Below are 21623 nucleotides of genomic sequence, written 5' to 3' on the forward strand. Positions count from 1 at the left end.
TGGGGGGTGCAAAGGCGAGAGCAGGGAGGCCACCGAGGCTGCTGCAGTCAGTAACTCAGTATCGTCCATTAGTGAAAGTTGGTGTCACTTAGTCCAGGTTAGCAGTGGAGGTGGAGAGACGTTTTCAGATTATGGATATGTTTTAAAAATAGAACTAAGGGAGATGCTGAGGAATTGAATGTAGGCTGTTGAAACAAAGAGGATAGTAAGGACACTTCATAGCTTTTGTCCTGAACAGCTGGAAGAATGGCATTAACATTTACTGGGATGGGGGAGATAGATGCAGGAGCTGGTTTGGGGAGAAGGATTAGGAGTCTTGGAAATGTTAAATCTGAGGTGCTTTTAGACATCCAGGTGGAGATATTGAGTAGATACTTAAAAAACTAATCTGAGGGGAGGATATAGCTCAGTGGTAAGAGTACATGCCTAACATGTACAAAGTCCTGGGTTCAATCCCCAGTACCTCCATTAAAATAAATAAGTAACTAAACCTAATTACCTCCCCCCAACAAAAATAAAATGAAAACAAATAAACAAAATTCTAAAAAACTGTAAAAAAAAAAAAACCAAAACGAATCTGGAGTTCGAGTGGGAAAACATGAAGTCCATAAATATGTCAGTTTGGTAACTGTCGATGTATAAATGACATTTAACGATGTAAGACTGGGTGATACCAGCAAAGGAGCGTGTAGATGGAGAAGGCCTTCCTGCAGCACTCTGTGTTTAGGTGTCAGAAAGTAAGGAGGGACCAGCAAAGAAGACTGAGAAGACCAGAGAAGACTAAGAGCAGATGTCCTAGAAATAAGGTGGAAAGGGGAAGGATCCATGTGTCACATGTGGCTGGCAGATCAGGGGCCATGAGGACTGAAAATTGATTTAGCATTAATTGGGAACCTTAATGGGCAGTTTTAATGTAGGGGGAGCAGCCAGCATGGTCAGAAATCAAGAAAATTCAGATTATATTTTAAATGAGTATGAGAAATGTAGGAAAGTTAGAATAAATTTTGCTCAAAGAACTGAGATATGTGGAGAGAAAAGCAGAGAGAAAGTTGAAATGGACTATGAAGGCCAGAGGTTAGAAAAGAGACCCCCAACTACCTGGTAGCGTTTCTTCTTGTTGTTGCCACTACTTTATCAGTCTTCTCTTTCCTATAGGATTTTGAAACAAAAGGTTTCCAGGTGCTATAACTTACATTCTTTTGGGGGATGAAAAGGCCACCATATGAGAATAGAAAAGGGGCTGTTTTACTTCTCTGCTTCTGAGAGTTTGCCCCACCAGCAAAGCTCTGTTGATGTTTTTAGTTTCACTCCACCTTCTCTTCTTGCCATTATCCAGGGAAGATGAGAAAGTAGTTAGGTGTGATGAGGACTCAGAGTGAAACTTTGCATTTGTTATCCTGACTGTACCTTCTGGTAATGGCTGGTGACTTAGTGGAGCTAGATCAGCATTGCCCATTAATCTTCCAGATCTCTGACTTCATCTCAAAAGAAAAAAAAATCTAAGGCAGAAATTTGTTTCAGTTTGAAAACGTTTTACTTTTAGTACATTTTGCTAAAATGTATGTATCTGCATTAGCTGTTAAAGCAAGAGCTTTTCCTAAACAGGCTGATCATCATGAAAACTTCTGGGCCCACAGTCCCTTAAGGAGACATGGAGTGAGCACCTGATGGCCAAACCCTAATGCGTCAGCAGGTTAGGGCAATGGGATAGCAGCTCACATCCTTTTGCTTTTACTCTTGTTCATGCCAGTACAAACTCAGAAATAGGTGAATCAGGCAGTAGCTCAGGGAGATTGAGGGAACCTGGAATAGACTACAGATGAATCAAAATTATGAGTAAGTAGGAGTGAGAAGCAGGGAACGGCTATCCCAGTAGAGAGACATAGTTGGTTAAAGCGTCAGGGGTGCAGAGTCCACATTATGGTAGGGAAGCAATAAGCTCCTAACAATAAAGCAATGATTACCTCTTATCAAGACCTGCATTCAAATTTGAATACCACCAGTCTTTTGGGATTCACCTTATAATCTGTAATCAGATAAACTGCAGTTTCTGATTTTTATGAGACTCTGGCCTCTTCCCTATTACTGTTTTAATCTTTAGAATAAAAGCCCTTTTTGAGTCCAAAAGAGCCTTGTAAACATTAAGCTGAGTATAAATTTTAGACTTAGCAAGTGTGTACACAAATGATACTTTAAATATTATATTTCTTTCTTGAAATTAAAAGAAAATACCACAGAGCACTGTAATCAGCTCCACTAGAACACTTAAAATGTTAATTTGTTTGAAAGTGATTATTATTAAGAAATAAGTCCATTATCTGTTATATAAACTGATGTACAAATTTATTTAGAATAATACACGGGTGTAATGTTTTCTTTTAAGAACACTTTAAGTGGTCATGATGGGTTTACCATCCCCCCCCCCAAAAAAACAAAAAGCTGAAAATGTGGACAAAATACATGACACAGCTGTTTTCAGACATTAGACATTAGCCGTACAGGACTGTGATCCCTGAAAGACAGGAAACAAGGAGAGCTGTACCTGATCACCCCAGCTTTCTGCCTGGAGGTGTGGTCTGAACCGCAGAGCAGGGATAGGGGCAATGGGCAATAATAAGTCGAGGAGATGGAGATCAGGATTCATGGAGGCTGAGGCAGCTGGAAGTTGCAGGGCAGGATTCCAGCAGAAAGACACTATTTAGAAAAATAATGCTAGAAGTCTACATAGGAGTCCCTGGTGTTTTGCTGAATTCTGGAATGTACATGCAGAGAATGAAACTGTAAAGCTGGGCTAAGAGCAGCCAGGTTGATGTGAGCTGATGGCCCTGTGAGATCACAGAGGCTGGGAGGCATTTGAGGTTTTCCTAACAGGAGGGAAACAAAGTCCTTGTTGATTACTCTGGACTTACAGTAGAAACTTCGAAAGGGCTGTGGTGCTGGACTAGATTAATTAGTGGAAATTATGAACAACTTTATGCTAATATACATTTAATAACTTGGGTGAATTGAACAAATCTAAAAGATGAAAGTTATCAAAGTAACACAAGGAAAATCAAGAATATGAGTAGCCCTGTATTATTAAAAATGTTAAATTTATAATTGAAAACTCAAGGCCCAGATAGTTCCCTGGTGAATTCGCTTGAACATTTAAGGTAGAGTTTAATCTTAAACTCTTTCCAGTAATAGAGGAGGAAGGGAACATATCCCAGCTTATTTCATGAGGTCGACATTATCCTGATGCCAAAAACAGACAAAGAAATTAGAAGAAAGGAAAACTAAAAAGCAGTATCCCTTTTGACCATAGACAAAAAAGTATTGAACAACATTTTAGCCTCTAGGAATGTATAAAAGGGTAATGTATCATAACCAGATGGATTTTATTCCAAGAATGCAGAGGTGCCAAGGTGGGGTTAACACTCAAAAATCAGTTAGTGTAATTCACCATATCAGTTGAATAAAGGAGAACACTCATGTGATCAGTTAAGTAGATATAGAAAAATACTTGACAAAATTTAACACCCATTCAGGACAAAAACTCTCAGCAAATACAGAATTAGAAGGGAATGTTCCTCAGCCTGATGAAGGTCAGCTATAAAAAATCAAACAGCTAATATACTTACCGGTGGTATACTGATTGCTCTCTCCCTTAAGATCAGAAATGAGACACAACATTGTAAACTAACTATACTTAAATAACAAATACACATAAAAAGAAAAAAAAAACATAGAAACGAAGGAAAGATGTTGTGTCTCCTCACTTCTGTTTAGCATTGTACTAGAGGGGCTGTTACTGGAGGTGTTGGCCAGTGCAGTAAGGCAAGAGGGGAAAGGCATACACTTTGGAAAGGAGAATAAAAGTGTTTATTTGTACCCATGATCTTGAATGTAGAAAATCATATGGAACCTACAAAAAAGCTATTAGAACTAATATGAGCTTAGCAGGGTCACAAGATATGAGATCAGTATCTAAATATCAAGTATATGTAAATTATTAATATATTAATATATATTTATGTAAGTGATGATATCATTTAATTTGGAATAGAAATAAAAGTAATATAATTTATAGTAACAGTGAAAAATTTGAAATGCCTAGAGATAATTTTAACAAAAGTTGGACAAGACCTGTACACTGAGAATTATAAAACATTGCTGATAGAAATTTTTAAAGTTCTGAATAAATGGAGTATTACATTCTTGGATCAGGAAAGAGATCAGTATTTTTAAGATGTCAGTTCTCCCCTGATTGATCTGTTGATTCAGTATCATCCCAATCAAAATGCCAGCAGGCATTTTTGTAGATATTGACCAGCTGATTCTACAATTTGTATGGAAATGAAAGACCCTAGCACACAGGCAGACTGCAACTTCCAGGCCATATTGGCGCTCTGCCTATTTTTGGAAATAGTTTTATTACAACAGTGCCACGCTGAGCATTTATGAATTGTCTGTGGCTGCTTTTGCACTAAAATGGCAGTCTAGTAGTTGGGACAGAGACCATTTGGTCAGCAAAATTTAAAGTGTTTACTGTCTGGCTCCTTTGGAAAAATTTGTTGACTTCCTTTTCTAGAGTATCCAAAACAGTTTTGGAAAAGATTTAAAAAACCTGAGGGACTTATTTTATCTAATTTCAAGACTTACTATAAAGCTATAGTAATGAAGACAATATGATAATTGATAGAAGTATAGACATAATAAAACAGTGGAGCAAATAGAAGTATAGAAATAGACCCATGAATTTATGATTGATTTTTGACAAAAGTACCAAGATAAATTCAACAGGAGGTGGATAGTCTTTTCAACAAATGGTAGTTGAAGAACTGTATATCCAGTTTTAAAATAGTGAATCTCAGACTTCACAACATATACAAAAACCCATTTAAAATGACTCAGTAGGCTTGATACAGAGAGCTAAAACTTCTAGATGAAAATAGGAGAAACTCTTCTGGTGAGGAATTCTCCATTAGGACACACAGAATACAAACCACAGAATTTAAAATTGCTAATTGAACTTAACTGAACAAAATTAAAAATCACATCCAAGGATGCTATTATAAAAATGCAAAGGCAACCTATAGGCTGAGAGAAAATATTATAGTATATTTGACAAATATCTTGATTCCAGAATATATAAAGAATATAACAGTATTATAGTAGTAAATATTCTTGTTTTGGAATATAATAGAAAAAATACGACAATTTAAAAATTGATTTGAACAGATACTTCACCAAAGTAGATGTAAGTAGCAAATAAGCACACGAAAAGATGCTTAATACCAGGTGCATAGTCATTAGAGGAATATAAATTTAAAACCTAAACAGTAGCACTACTCACCAAAAAACAAACCAGCCAACCTGACAATAGCAAGTGTTGATGAGGATGTGGAGCAACTGGAACTCTCATTTTGATGGTGAGAACGCAAAATGTAAATGCTGCTTTGAAAAAGTGCTTGCTGTTTTATAAGTGAAACCCAGCAGTTTCACTCCTAAGTATTTACTCAAGTGAAACCAAAACTTAACTTCACAGAAATACTTACATGTATGTGTTCATAGTGTCGCTATTTGTGATTTTCAAAAACTGGGAACAATGCCAATGTCCCTCAACTGGGGAATGAATAAAAACTGTGGTATATGCATACTACTCGGTAGAAAATGGAATGAACTGATACCCGCAGAAAACATGGGTGGATCTTAGATACATTATGCTAAGTGAAAAAAGCCAGAATCAAAAAGCTACGTGCTGTGTGGTATCTGGAAAAGGTGAAACTATGAGAATAGAAGACACATTAGTGGTTGCCTTGGGGTTGGAGGGGGACATTGACTACAAAAAATGCATGGAGGCATCGTGGCGTGGGGAGTGGGGATGGGGCTGTTCTTTATCTTCATTGAGGTGGCAGCTGTACAAATGTGTACATTTGTCACAACTTGCAAACCTGTATGCTAACAAGGGTGAATTTTACACATTTATGCCTTCATTTTTTCAAATAGGATTTTTTGGGAGGTGGGGAGGTAATTAGGTTTACTTATTTAGTTATTTTAATGGAGATACTGGGGATTGAACCATGACCTTGTACATGCTAAGCATGTACTCTAACCACTGAACTATACCTTCCCCCTTCAAATAGGATTTTAAAGAGTGAGAAACTGACCCATTGATGCATTAAGATATGAAAGAGTCATCATGGCATCTTAGTAATCATGCGGTCTTAGATTTGACATTGGATCTAATCTAAGTTTAGAACTATTGAGCTTTAAAGGGCACCCTTGAGGATGAAATGCTTTTGATAGCATTGGCACATTAAATGGTAGTAAAGATGTTTGGCAATTACCTAGGTCCTGACCATTGTTTATATCAGTAAACTGGAGTCAGTGGTCAGTTAGCAGTTCTAATGGTTTTGATAATGCTCATGTTGTAAATGTGTGTAACATCAACTCAGTCATATGCATTTTATATTGTCAGCTACCTTTTGATATCAGTCGGTTTCAATTGTCAAAGCTTTTTAGATAGATATAAAATGTAAAAGAGCTGTACAGGCTATTTGGATTATATACAAACCCAAGTAAACGTAAGACGAATTTCTGAGAGGGAAAAGACAGACTTAGAAGTGTTGTTGAGAATGTGGAGAATGAGTTCACATTCATTACTGGTGAATGCCAAATGGTCCAGTCACTATGGAAAACATAGAAAATATCTTGATAAAAAGTGCATGTTCCCAATTTATGAAGATATTGCATTCCAGATTCTCTATATTTTCATGGCCTAGTCATTAATTTATTATTCAATTTACTGTGATCGAAATTTTATCTTCATGACGCTAAGGAATGTTCTTGTGAAAGTCATTAGAGAGCTCCTAATTACTACACTGCTGGCCTTTTAAAATCAGCTTAAATGCCACTTGATTTCATGTTGGTCTTTACCATTAGCTATTTTCTTCCTGAAGGTTTGTTTCTATTCTTACTGTATTATTCTACTTCTCATTAAAAATGTATTAAATACTTAAGAGGAGTTATGTCTCTTACCTACCTTTAACACATCAACATTTTTCTATATTTGTTTCATGTTTCTTTTAAGAAAAAAAAAGTGCCACAGATACAGTTGAAACTCTTCCCCAACCCATTTCACTATCTTGAAGTTAATGATTGTCTTTTCTAACCATGTTTTTATGTTTATGAAAGTACTCCTGACTCTTAATTGCCGCTTTCTGGTTTCCTTGCCTGTCTGTCCCTTATCCGTAGATTCCTGCAACACTGTATTAATCCTTCACACCCCTCCCAATCTGTACCTTGGGTGAGTTTTATCATCTCCAAAAGGTGTGGTTACACTGTGAGAATATTTTTGTTTAATTTTCTCTGGTTTCTGCCGCTTTCTGAGTTTTAGACTTACTGTCAGTCCCCCACTAGACTTCTCAACATCATGCCCTGCAGGCATCTAAAACTAACATCCGAGGCTGAACTCACTGGTCCAGAAAAACCTGTTTCTCTTTTCTCTACCTCGGTTATGGCATTACTTTCCACTCAGTTCAAACTAGAAGCTTTGGAGTCATCCAGCCCTTAGCACACACACAGTAACTACTTTTATTAAAGTGTTCAATAAATTGTACAACGTGAATAATTGACTCCTTTTTCTTCCTAGCTTTACCGTCATGGCACCCACACCCTGCAGATCATCTAAACGTGGTTATTCTGCTCGGTGTGTACCTCTCCTCTCCCTCATCTTTGGCCACACAATGCTCCTGCTTTTGTCCTCTCTCACATGGGCCGTTGCAGGTGTTTTATAATTTGACTAACTGCCACCATTATTTCTTTCTTTCTAGTCTATAATTTATACTTTTATAGCTATTCTAAAACACATATTTTCTGCTACTCACATTTTTAAGAATCTCAACTTTCCAGTGCTCCCTGGATAAACCTACAAGTTGCTGCTCAGCAGATAATCCTCTTTGTGTGTCAGTTCTCCTCTCACTGTAGCCACCTGCTCACCATTCTCAAAACACCCCCTTGTACTCCTGCCTCAGACTTTTCTGTTCCACAAACACACCATGCTTCTCCAAGCATACGAGCCATTCTTCATCCCTCATTCTTCCTAAGATATCCTATTTCTTCTTCCCTAAATCTCCAGCCCTTTAAGACCTCGCTCAGATGCCACTGTCTGCAGAATTTTCCTTTACAAACACTCGAGGCAGGGCCGACAACTTCCTTTGTGTTCTCATGCTGTTCTGTACTGACCTCTCCTCTAGCATTTTTTTCACTCTGCATTTTTCACATTTTACAATACTATATTTTTTCCCTGCACTTACCTGTGACCTTTTTATAGAAAAGGAACCATTTCTTGCCATTCCTAGCTCCCTTTATAGTGTCTAGTAAATGTATGTTGTTAATAAATGTGTATCTGGAAGTTATTAACTTGAAACTTGAAAGAGACTTTTTTATATAAATATTTTAAATGATGTTATGTTTCCAAGACAACCCATAAAAAATCTGTTTAACTCATATTGCACCTGAAGTTCACTTTAACATGTAAATCACATCGTACACCTATAGCATGTTTCTAAAGGAGATGGCAGCAGTGAGGGCTCCTGTGTGTTGGTACTGGGGTGGTTGGACCTGGACTGAAAATGATGGTCTCTCTTGGAGCTGTTGGAAAGGGTAAGTGGGTGGATGCGAGGAGTTGGACTGAAGACTCTGGATTAAGAAAAAGAGGCTGGAGGACAGGTTAAGAGTAGTAATGGAGAACTGGTAGGGTGAGGAGGAAAAAAGATGTGACTTTTGAAATAAGAGGAGTTAAGTTAGGAGTGATGTCTTGTGGGGAGAAAAGATGTAAGCGAGGATCCTGAGTGAAGAAAAAGGTGAAAATGAGGAACTAAAGGAAGCTGGAAATGGAAATGAGGGTGGGTGAATAGTTATAGTAACCTCGGTTATGAATTGATGTATTTCAGTTCGTCTGTTAGCAGATTTAAAGCAGCCCAGTTACTGGCTTTCGTAATTTTTTCTCTGTCATACAACTGCTGTCCTTTCAAAGTCTATGTAAATATTAGTAGTTTTCTTAATATTTAGACTTTGAATATAGATAGTATTGAAAGTTCTTTATAATTTTAAAATGTTTTTGCAACTTAACGTATTTCGTAGATATATATTGATTATTGATTAAAATTCACCCATCAGCCTTGAGTACTGAGTCAAAATTTGCCAACCTGATAAGCAAAAAGGATGCCTTTTAAAATTTGCATTTAGTAGAAGACTAGGATGGTTGGACATATCTTCATATGCTAATTGGTCTTTCATAAGTCATTTGTGAATTGCCTCTTCGTAGGCTTTCCTGTTTTTCTAAGGGGCTACATGTATAGGGGTTGCCTGCATTAAGAATGTCAACCAGTTTTCGTGTGCGTTTATGTGTGTTGAGAGAGCAAGTAAGAGCGTGAGCAAGTACGAAGTTGTTTCTCCTATTTTGATGTCTTTAGCTTCACTTAAGAGTTTCTGTCCCCACGCCTGCCCTTCCCCCCAAGAAGTTAATCATATTAGTCGTTTCCTTTAAGGTTTCTTTTACATTATGCTTTAAAAGACTTTCCAACTACTAGATTGTGAAATGACTTACCTTCAGTTTATTCTAACACTTTTACAAACAATTGCCTTTTATATATTTAGCTTATCATTCTCTCATAGTGTGCTCAGTAGATACTTAAATTTCCAGTTCCGGTATGTTCTGATGCTGTGCTTAACTGTCACGTCTTCAGAATATGCCCATTTAAGACAGCAATCTGAAAACCTTCCAACTCTGAGATTAAGACTGTTTCTCTTTTAATATTTATAGCTACATTTTAAATTAATATTATGTAGTAGAGTTTGTAAGACTGTTTAGTCTTTCAGAATTGATGAGTCAGTCATTGCTTACCTACTTCCTTTTGAATGCTATAAAAGAAGGGAAAAACCATAAAATAAGAATAATCTTTACTTCAGTTAAAAAAACAAAGCAAGTGAATGAATGAAATCACCATTAGTTTTTCTGCAGGAAGTGAATAGAATAATGCAGAGTTTGTAATATTAGTAATTGTACCATATGCAAGTCATGTTGGTAGCTGTACAGTGCGTAAGAGATGAGTAACTCTTGATTTTGAAGAAATGTATTTATTGCCAGTAATTTGGGGATAGGGTGGAAATTAGGCCAGTAAGCAAAAACAAAATGCAAAATGGAATAAGGTGAGAGTCTCATACAAAAATCTCTCCAAAGGTACATTAGACATTTTAACAAAAAAGATATGTTACCGATTATGGAGAAAACCTAAGTGGTAAAGTTAACATTTGTAGTGACTGTCAGTGAGTGGGTAAGTTTTAGCAGGTAGAGATAGGAGGACAGTATCATGGACAGTGGGGAGTGCTAAGGAAACCACAGACGTGGGAAAGAACAGGGCTTATCTGTTGGGGAAAGGTTTTTTTCTTGTGTGCATAAGTGAGGAAATAGTAGGAGATGAAGGAAAGATAGATGGAGTCAAATTTGGTAAGCTTTGGGGGTGTGTCTATCAAGAGGGAAGAGAAAAGAAAGAGAGCTGTCTTGCCTTGTGTAGTAGACACTAGCCACATACAGCTGTCAAGCATTTGAAATGTGCTTGGTCCAAATTGAGATGTACTGTTAGTTTAAAATAGACACCAGATTTCTAAGACTTAGTGCAAAAAAGATTATGAAACATTCTCATAAAATTTTTTCATATTGATGACATTGAAATAATTATATTTTAGATGTAATGAGTTAAATAAAATATATTATTAAAATTAGTTTTACCTGTTTCCTTTTACTTTTTAAATGTATTTACTAGAAAACTTAAAATGACATGTATGGCTCATTATATTTCTGTTACACAGTGCTGGTACAGATAGAAGAAAAATAGTCAGAATTTGCTAGTACCAACTGTTGCCAGAGATTGTCTAGACGTTGTAATAAACTTAATTCTCATACAAAACCTTATGAAGTAAGGTTCTCCTTTTTCAAGTAACTGAGGTGCAGAGAGGTTCAGCAGAAAACCGGAAATCACTCCACTAGGAAGCAAGCCAGGATGCACACTTTGGCCCCTCTGAGCCCTCGGTGTTCCCAGTCCACTGTGGCATGTTATCATTGAGCCATTAAAGGTGATTGAGCTGGGGGTGAAGTGATTGGAATGATAGCAGAATTGTAATAAAAATACATGAGGGGAAGAGACTTCATTTTCAGCTGCCTGTGTTTTTTGTTTATTTTGTTATTGTTACTTTTTTACAGGACAAAAATGCCTTGTTTAAAGTCAGCTTTTGAATTCATCTTTTTGAAGTGTCCATTATGTTAACTGCTTCTACAAATTTACCTTGTCATCTTTGTAGATTTTGATAATGGGCTGCATTAAAAGTAAAGAGAACAAAAGTCCAGCCATTAAATACAGACCAGAAAACACTCCAGAACCGGTCAGTACAAGTGTCAGCCACTATGGAGCAGAGCACACTGCAGCGGCACCGTCTGCCTCCACAAAGAGCACGTCTGTTAACTTCAGCAGCCTTTCCATGACACCGTTTGGAGGGTCCTCAGGGGTCACACCTTTTGGGGGAGCGTCTTCCTCATTTTCGGTGGTGCCAAGTTCATATCCTACTGGTTTAACAGGTGAGACATAGATGAACAGTCCTGCTGTCGGTTTGAGAATGTGACCTTGGGCAATACATACATAAAGTTTACCTGCTGCGAGAAAAATACCTTAGTGGAGGACTGTTGAAATGAGTTTATGTGAAAATTAAGTCTCCATCATAAAAATTAGTCTTATCGTATACACGAATATTATTCTGAGAAATTTGGTGGTAATTTGATGGTGATTATGTACTGAGTTATACTGTTAATTATTTCACTAATTCCTTTTTCAAATAATTATTGAGTGCTAACCATGTGGCAGGCCCTGGGAATATAAAGACTAAAAGCATGTTCCCTCCCTCAATGTTAGAGCTTCTCAGATGAAAAGTGCTAGGCACTATTGCAGTATCACAGTAGTTCCTGGGGCAATGTTAAGTCAGTGGCAATTTAGTGAGGATAATATAGTTTTTCTGTTTGATGCTATGGATTGAAAAAAGAAAAATCCCCAGGCTCAGAGTTTAGATGATTTTTTTCCTCAGGGTCACAGATAGTAAGCAGGAGAGTGCAGATTTAATGTCCTCTTCTAGAATTTCGTTTATTACATTACAATATCTGTTAGAGAGCAGCAAGCAGTGATGGCCGACAACCTTCCAGGGAGCCAGAAATGCTCTAAAAAAAGTAGTCAGAAACTTTAAAAAGAGAGAGTTCTTTTGTGAAGTGTTCCCAGTCAGGTGCTTTTCCCTTGAGTGAGAAAACACAACTGGCTCTGAAAGGTAGGGTGAGCTCCCAGAGTCCTTGATGTCACCAAGGACTCGAGTTTCTTGGTCTCTCTCTCTCTTGCAGCCCTTGGAGTGTCCACTTTACCCTTAGGCTTGGAGAAACAGCTGCCAGCATCAAATAGGGCAACATGTGGGGACAAAAGAAGACTCTTGTCTATAAACATGGACTATAAATTTGTCCCTTCATTCTGCTCACCTGCAGACCAAAAATAGTGACCAGAATGCCATACACTAACTCTGTTAGACTGTTCATTTGAAGAGTTGCAGGCATCAGAGTTAATTAGAACCTTAATCCCAGCCCCCTAACTCTAAATACCTCAGTAATGGTGGCCATGGTGGTACTTCTCAGTCATCAGTAAAAGTTTAAATTATTTTCAGGATTATATGTTCAGGAAAGATAGTAATCCAGAATGATTAAATGTTGAAAAGACATACTTTAGTTACTTAAAGCAGTTTATTTATGTGAAATAGTCCATTCATGGGTATTCATTTATTAATACCCAGGCAGTGTCTGTGTGCCAGGCAGAGAGAAGTTGTAAGCAAGAGAAACAAGACTTCTGCCTTAATGGAGTTTACATTATAATGAGGGTTGGACAGTAATTATAGAAGCAGCTAAACAGGATGATGGTTCATACATGCTGTGAGGGAACTAACCAGAATGACTGGTGAAGGCCGTCTAGAGGGTCAGGGACAGTCATCTTCAGACAAAGTCGTTGAGCTGAGGTTTGATCGATGAGAATGACTTAAATATGTGCAGACCTGGGAAAAGAGCTTTCTGGGGAGAGAGATTAACAAATGCAGTTTAGGGGACGCAGATGGACTCGGCAGGTTTGAGGACTAGTGTGGGCAGAGGGTAGAATTATATGATGTAGATTGAAGAGTCAGGATTTCTCAGAACCTCAGACTGTAGTCGGAAGTTTGGGTTTTATTCAAAGCCAGAAGGAAGCTATTGAAGAGACATTAGTAAAGGATTTGCAGGATTGAATTCCCTTTTTTAACCCCTTTAAATCTCCCCCCCAAAAAAACCCCTACCCTGGCAGCTTGGTGGAGGAAGGGTGTAGGGAAGCTACAGGTATAGATGTGAGGCGGGTTGCTGTTCTCAGCTGGCCCCAGCAGTCCCAGTGGGAGGTGCCAGGGGCTTGGGTTAGGGTGAAAGCAGTGGGAAAAGAGAAGGAAGTAGGTGAAGTACCTTAGAAGTGGAATTGGCAGTGCTGGCAGTGGACTTGGCCTGAGGAACCCGACTGGCTGGGCGTGTCACCTGCTGAGGTGTGGAAGACTCTGTTAATTCAGTTTAGAGGAGGAACATCAAACGCCTTTGTTTTGTACCTAATAAGTTTTTTCTTTTTTCCAATCTCATTTCCCTCCTTTAATTATATAGATTGAAATAAGACATACTGCTCATGTTTGGCAAAATGTAATACCCCAAATTATAAACATCTATGATAATAAAACTGATTATTTTAAAGCTTGAGATATTAAACAAACAATTTTCCAGAGCTGTAATAATTTAGCTACTTTGACTGCTTAAAGTGCAGTACCTAATAAGTTTTAAATGCTTGTTAGACATTCAAGATGTCCAATAGGTAGTTAACATATGACTGGGCCTCAGGGGAGAAGCCAGATAAGTGAGATTCTGTTCTTTTGCTTGCAGATAATAGTTTGGCTGTTTAAGTTGCTAATCTCTTTAAGCATGTATACACAGTGCCTTTATGTGACACAGTTATTTTTGGAATTTACAATTTCATATAGCATACCATTTAATTTCTAGGGAAAATATTCTGTTTTTATCTTTAAGTGTTAAATATAATAAATAACCTTAATAAAATCCTAGTTAGTACTGTTAATGATTAGTCTTAAGGATAGAAATGTTCACCCACTGTTTTTAAGAAATTGAGATGATCAGTGTCAGTAGTTTATAGTACTCGTTAATGCTTTTTCTGCCAAAGAATTGATCTGAACTTTGTCTTTTCAAGCTAGAGATGTTGCAACTATGAATCAAGATTAAATTTGTTTCTTTGGGTCTTCAGGATTTTAGAATTTGTAGAGTACAGGAATCTCATGGAAGGCCTTAAGACAGCACCTTAATAACTTGAAAACGTCAGCTGTCTGTATCTCCAACTTTTAAAAATAGATTCCGAAGACTAGGGAAAGAATTATGCGTAAGCTTTTTTGTTGTTGTTGGCAGTGTTTTTAAATTTCTCTTTTAATTTGTCTATATAATTTACCTTGGTCTTTTTTTCATCCAATAGGTGGTGTTACTATATTTGTGGCCTTATATGATTATGAAGCCAGAACTACAGAAGATCTTTCATTTAAGAAGGGTGAAAGATTTCAAATAATTAACAATACGTAAGTGTTACGGATATTTTACAAGGGAGACTGACTGCAACCTTACTTTACGCTGAAACCGCTGAGCTGGCTGGTGATTCAGAGATGAGAATGGTGGGGCGTGAGTCTCTGCGCGCTGGGTAGGACGGTACAGATGGTTTCTTTAGACATGTGGCATAATAGTACTGCTCTAGCCTGATGTGGTTATTCCTACAAATTGTGTTGCTGTGATTCTGCCAGAAACAGTAGAGATTTAAGAATGGGAATTGAGGGAATATATACAAGTACATTACTTTAGAAAAAAAACATAGAATTCTGTGTTCCTATTTATTTTAGCACCAGATGGTTTAAAGATTTTATCCTTTTCTCTTAGAGAAACAAGAGGAAAAGGCTAAGGAACCCCTCTCCTCCCAAACTGGCCACATTAAGTTGCTCTTTCCTTATGTGACTCTTACTTTTTGTCATTCAGTGGCCCACCATAGAAAAATTCAGTGCTTGTTTTAGAAAATAGAGCCCATAATTTCATTAGCAGGCATAGCAACCACTTTGTAACTTCTCAAAATAGATATATCTGATCTCTTTGCTTCCAATCATTCTTCCTTCCATCCTTTTCCCCATTCGCCACCAGTTATTGTTTCAGAACATGAAATATGATTGTCTCTCTGCTTCAGAATCCTTCAAAATAGCTCCCAGCTGCCATCAAGATAAAACAAGAGTAGGCAGCCCTCTGGGAGCCTCTTCCCCATTCTCACCCCGCGGCCCAGTCAGACTGAATTCCTCGTGACTTTTCTGAATACATTGGGGTTTCTCACCCTCTCTGTGCCTGCACAGTTTTTTTCTGGAATGTGACTTCTTATTTCTCCGTTTTTATCCCATTATCTGGCCAGCTCTGTTCATCCTTCAACATGTATATCCCTATGTCCTTTCTCAAGGAAGCCTTTCTTGCTAGTCTTTCTTTCCTGCCAGGCTCAGTCCCTGCCTCTTGCTGGGTTAGGTGTCTCTCCTGCATGTTCACAGGGCAGCCTGTGCAAACCTCATTTATAGCTTCCATCACAGTTTTGAATTACAGTTTATCACTTGCCTATCATTCTTTTAGACCAGTGGTTCTCACCCTGGGGCAGAATCACCCAGGGGACATTTGGCCATGTCTGGAGACGTTTCTGGTGTTACAGTCGGGGTGGTGCAACTGTCATCTAGTGGACTGAGGCCAGGGATGTTGCTCAACATCCTGCAGTGCTCAGGTCAGCCCCCCACAGCGAAGAGTTACCCCACCCAGAGTGCCCATAGTGCTGAGGGTGAGAAATCCTGCTCTAGGCTGAGTTGCCTGAGGGTAAGGATTTTTTTTACCTGTTTGTAGCACACCCTGTCTGTTGTAAAGTCTGTCAGTTAAAAGATATTCAGTAAATATTTAAATGAATCAGTGAATGGTTAGCAGGCTCAAAGTTTCTAGTTTGTATATCTGAAAGTACTTAATATATACTAGGAAGCTACAAGCCAAGTGTATGAGTTTGTAAACATTTGAATTACCAAAAGGATTTTCCATTTCATTTTTTAGAGAGCAAATTCACCTTAAGCATTTATAAAACTTTAATGTAGACAAAATATTTTCAATACTTACCTCTGGTGAAGCAAAACATGGATTTAATCTTTACTAGCAGAACCATGTATGTATGTCTTCCTCATTACAGGGTGTTAATATCTGCTCCTTTCACGTTAATTTTGGAAAAGTCAGGCTTAAATATTACAAACTACATGTAGTTCTCATGTTCTGAACTGATGTTAGTCTTATATGGATATTCATGGGTAACATTTTTGTAAATATCCTTTATTCCAGAAATTAAATTTATTATGATTATTGCTTGTTGCTAATCTTTTGGCTACAGGAGTTCTAGGGCCATCTGGATTTTTTTTCCCCCTAAAATGACTAAAAAGGAACATTGTAATTTTTTGCACTGTTAAAAAGGAAATCATTTAGCAATAAAAAAAATAAACAATTGATAAGTGCTAAAAAAATTATGCTAAGTAAAGGAAGCCAGTCAAAAAGATCACATATTGTGTGATTCCATTTATATAAAATGCCTCCAAAAGAGGCCTGTCCATAGAAACAGAAAAGCAGGTTAGTGGTTGGAAATGGTGGGTGAGGAATAGGCTGGGGAGAGACTCTTAGTGGGCACAGGATTTCTGGGGTGATGAAAATGTTCTAAAATTGATAATGGTAGTGGTTGCAGGACTCTAAACATTAAAACCCACTAGATTGTACATCTTCAATGGAGGAATTTTATGGTGTGCAAACTATATCTCAGTAAAGCTTTAAAAGAATAAAACATTTAATCAAAACTGAGTAATATGAAAGATTTACTTTTCAAATTGTTTTATTCGGTATAGTTAATTGTCTTGGGTTGAAAGAGTTATGTAAAAAGATCTTATGACTAAAATTAAAGTGGGATTTTTTTTTTTGTCTTTGTTTTTTAGGGGTTTTTTTTTGGTTTGTTTGGAGCAGAAATACACAGTTGGGATTTTAGTTAGCCTTATTCCCATAATTCATGTAATGAATTTTTTAATACCATTCTTCGAGTTTAATTCTTGATCAAATGAATGCATCAATGAGTAATACCTCCCGTCTGCATCAAATACGAGACAGCACTGCAGAGACGGTGTCCTAAGCCGTCCTCTACATCGTGGTGATTGTTGTTTTGCGTGTTGCAGGGAAGGAGACTGGTGGGAAGCAAGATCAATTGCTACAGGAAAGAATGGCTACATCCCCAGCAATTATGTAGCCCCTGCAGATTCCATCCAGGCAGAAGAGTATGGCACTACTTCATATTTTATTAATTACTTTGATTTTTAAAATGTTTTAATGCACATTCTGCTTAGCCACAACTTTACACACACACAATTACATACCAGTCTTAATACAGCTAATGTATCATATTAATAAGAGATGTTACTTGAAAGTTAATAATTAATGCCATAGTATTTGCCTACAGTAGGATCATAAATGAGTCTGCATTTGTAGTACTGCGTTATGCCTAGTCCCTGTCTTTTATTTTTTCACTTTAAAAAATTATATTAGCCCTTTTTCTATTCTGTAGACTCTGTCACTTCAAAAATGTGCCCTCAGTTGATGTTATTGCATCAGTGTTAATTTCTTGTCTGAGGTGCTTGCTCCGGGGTTATGTAGGAGAGTATCCTTGTGTTTTAGGATGTACACACTGAAGTATTTTAGGGGTAATGATTCAGCGTGTTTGCAACTTACTGTCATTCAGTTCAGTTGAGAAGAAAATACACACACAGGGAAAGAGAATATGACAAAGCAAAATGTTAACAGGAAACCTGGCTGGAGGGCATATGGGAGGGAGTTCTGTGTACCATTCTTGCAACTTTTAAAAAGTTAAAGTTCACCTTCAGTGGCATAGTATAGGCATACTTAAGAGATATTAGGGATTTGGTTCTAGACCACCACAATAAAACAAACACTACAGCAAAGTGGGTCAGTTTCCCAGTGCGTATAAAAGTTATGTTTACACTATACTGTAGTCTGTTAAACGTGTGATAGCATTATGTCAAAAAAAAAGGTATATATACCGTAATTAAAAATACTCTATTGCTGAAAAATGCTCACCATCATCTGAGCCTTCAGCAAGGTATAATCTTTTTCCTGGTGGAAGGTCTTGCCTCCACATTGATGGCTGCTGACTGATCAGGGCAGTGGTTGCTGAAGTTGGGGTGGCTGTGGCAGTTTCTTAAAATAAAACAATGATGCATTGATTGACTCTTCCTTTCACTTGAGCCCTTAGAGACCATTGTAGGGTTATTAACTGGCCTAATTTCAGTATTGTGTGTCTCAGGGAATTGGGAGGCCCGAGGAGAGGGAGAGAGATGGGGAAAGCCAGTCAGTGGAGCAGTCAGATCACACCCAGCATTTATCAGCTAAGTCCGTTGTCTTATACGGGCACAGTTGGTGGCGCCCCACAACAGTTACAATAGTAACATTAAAGGTCACTGATCACAGATCACCATAACAAATATAATAATGAAAGTGAAATATCGTAAGACTTAGCAAAATGTGGCACAGAGACATGAAGTTAGCAGACTGTTAGAAAATGGTGCTGGTAGACTTACTTGAAGCAGGATTGCCACAAAACTTCAATTTTTAAAAAGACGGCATCCTTGAAGTGCAACAAAGCAAAACACAATAAAATAAAGTATGCCTATACTTTTACGTCAAAGCAGATTTATCGGAGATCCGTAAATACTACTACATTTTCACATCACAGCACGTTACACAGTACCTTGCACACAGTAGGTGTTTGTTTGCTTTTATTAATGACATGTAATTTATCCCCATGACTGCTCTGCTTTGGCATTTGTTACTTTCCGTTTTGTTCTTTTGCCTTTCTGTGGCTCCTCCACAGCAAAAATTGTCATTTTTCTTCACAAAACTATATTAAATCAAACCCACACTAATTTACAGGTCCTAATAATTTGGATGTGATTTACTTGCATCTTACTGAATACAGATGATCACACTGTATTCTCTGTTGCCAGAGAACCACTTCTGTTCTTCCCACTATAATCTTAGTATTTTTTACCTGTCTTTGACTAAAAAGTGTCTGTCATTGCTGCCTTTCCTTGTGCATTTACTGTTCCCGTGACTGCCAGGTAGAGTTTGAGAGACATGTTGAGCAGTTAATACGTGAAAATACTGTGACAGAGTATATTCTGGCAGTAATGTTTTCAGTATTCTTATTTAAGAAATACAGGTCTTCTGTTTTGTCCTGCTGTATTTTAAAGCTGTGCTCTGTAGCTGCTCTTTGTCATCCTGCCTGTCCCGCTCCATCCTTGTTCATATCTGTGTATGATTTTTCTGATGTTTACACCTTTCTAACTCAGAACACTACTCTTTTTATTTCCCCAGATGGTATTTTGGCAAAATGGGGAGAAAAGACGCTGAAAGATTACTTCTGAATCCTGGGAACCAGCGAGGTATTTTCTTAGTCAGAGAGAGTGAAACTACTAAAGGTATGAATGCTGTTAATGTTAATGGAAGTACACAGATTTTCTTGAGCCGTATTTTGAGAACAGTCTAGCAGAAGTGTTCATTTTCCCCTCCAGGTGCTTACTCCCTCTCTATTCGTGATTGGGATGAGGTGAGGGGTGACAATGTGAAACACTACAAAATTAGGAAGCTTGACAATGGTGGATACTATATCACAACCAGAGCACAATTTGATACTCTGCAGAAATTGGTAAAGCACTACACAGGTATGTGAATATTTCAGAGATGAAAATTATTTCCTCATGTTCAGTTTTACGAGGACAGAATCCATGTCTTCATATCTCTTAAGGTTTAGCACACACTTTACACACAATACATGTCCAATATATTCTAGTTTTAAAATGAGGAACAGGTAATACTTATTACCTGAATTCTTGGATGATGCGCTGGACTGTTGTTATTTGAGTCCTTATATCTTACTGGTGTAGTGTTTACACGGGGTTCCATTTCATAACAACTGAATACCAAATAGATGTGACAATAAATAAAAAGCAAATACTTTATTTAGGGGACACTTATTAAGTAGGTAAAACTGAACGCTTAAAAAGTTGTATCAGATGTCCTGCTGGGTTACCTTCCTCAGCATGGGCTGGACCACATAAGACTTCCTAAAGTGTAAATCCAATGAAATTTGATCTGAGGATGCATTTTTCTTTTCATGGAAAATTAACCTATAGCAGCTATAGACATTCATGAGTCTTTCAAGGAACTTTGAGAAGTATTCAGTATTAGAGTCTTCTGTCTCAGAATTTTTAATTGCCAATTTGATACATGAATGCATCTGAAAGTCTTTAAATGATCAATACTAGGGGAGGAGAAGTTTTCACGATAATTTCTTCTTCAGTGACAACTAGCTGCAAACCGAGTCTATCATGTCAGCCACCAGTGTTGACACTGATTAAACATACTACCAAGCAGTGGCATCAGTTGTAATTGCCCTGGTTAGAATGTGGATGTGTGTGCTTGCTTGTTGAGAATGGAATGGAACGTGTCACGTTCACAATAAGAAAGATCATCCAAGCAGAATTCACAAGTCAGGCCGGTTATGAATTGGGGTTCCCTGTTTTTGTGTCTCCTTTATTTAAAAATCAGTCCTCTAAATAAAGAACTTTTTCCTTGATTTTCTGTGTGCTACTTATACTAGTGGTTATTAGAAATAACAGTTAAGGGTAGCATTCTCTTTGGGGAGAAATAAAGCACAGTGGTGGGAAGTGGAACTAGGGAGGCAGCCAGATCTAGGGTTTGAAACCCAGCTCCAGTACCTACTTACTGGGTGACCTTGAAAAAGTTGCTTAAGCTTTCTAAGACTCATTAATTTATATGATATATTTATAAAAGTGCTGAATTAGCACAGTAGCTGGGCCATAATGGCACATAATAAGTATTCAATAAATAATAACTTTAAAAATGTATTTAACGTTCCCCTACTTGTATGTTTTGCTTCTTTTATGCAGCTCCCTTTGTGTGTTTGTGCTTTTGTTAATAAAACTGGCAAAACATGCTTTTGTTTTCGTGTCCTATAATTTAAACTTTAAAACAGTGGTACAACTGTATGTTAATTTTTGTAAGTAATTCATTTTACAGTATAGTTTATTTCATTTATCTAGAACATGCTGATGGTTTATGCCATAAGTTAACAACTGTGTGTCCAACTGTGAAACCCCAGACTCAAGGTCTAGCGAAAGATGCCTGGGAAATCCCTCGAGAATCTTTGCGGCTAGAGGTTAAACTGGGACAAGGATGTTTTGGTGAAGTGTGGATGGGTAAGAAGACTGGACTTTTGTTTTTCTGTCATGTTTAGCAATAGATTAAAATGCCACAATTTATGCTAAGATGTATTGAAATGTTTAAGGTAATTGCTGCTCATTGAAGTTTGTTA

At 37.6% G+C, this 21623-nt stretch overlaps 1 protein-coding gene across 3 annotated transcripts in view; it reads left to right on the top strand.

Moving 5' to 3' along the window:
* Nucleotides 1–21623, top strand: part of YES1 (YES proto-oncogene 1, Src family tyrosine kinase) — a 57047-nt gene that overhangs the window by 23909 nt on the left and 11515 nt on the right. For all 3 annotated transcript variants that reach the window (XM_032467372.1, XM_032467370.1, XM_032467373.1), the window contains exons 2-7: nucleotides 11344–11617; nucleotides 14607–14706; nucleotides 17392–17490; nucleotides 19604–19707; nucleotides 19801–19950; nucleotides 21352–21507. In XM_032467372.1, coding sequence (XP_032323263.1) covers nucleotides 11353–11617; nucleotides 14607–14706; nucleotides 17392–17490; nucleotides 19604–19707; nucleotides 19801–19950; nucleotides 21352–21507 — 874 coding nt within the window. In that variant the 5' untranslated portion in view covers nucleotides 11344–11352. The remainder of the gene's footprint in view (nucleotides 1–11343; nucleotides 11618–14606; nucleotides 14707–17391; nucleotides 17491–19603; nucleotides 19708–19800; nucleotides 19951–21351; nucleotides 21508–21623) is intronic.

This window comes from Camelus ferus, chromosome 24 (assembly GCF_009834535.1).
Source record: "Camelus ferus isolate YT-003-E chromosome 24, BCGSAC_Cfer_1.0, whole genome shotgun sequence".
NCBI classification, from domain to species: Eukaryota; Metazoa; Chordata; class Mammalia; order Artiodactyla; family Camelidae; genus Camelus; species Camelus ferus.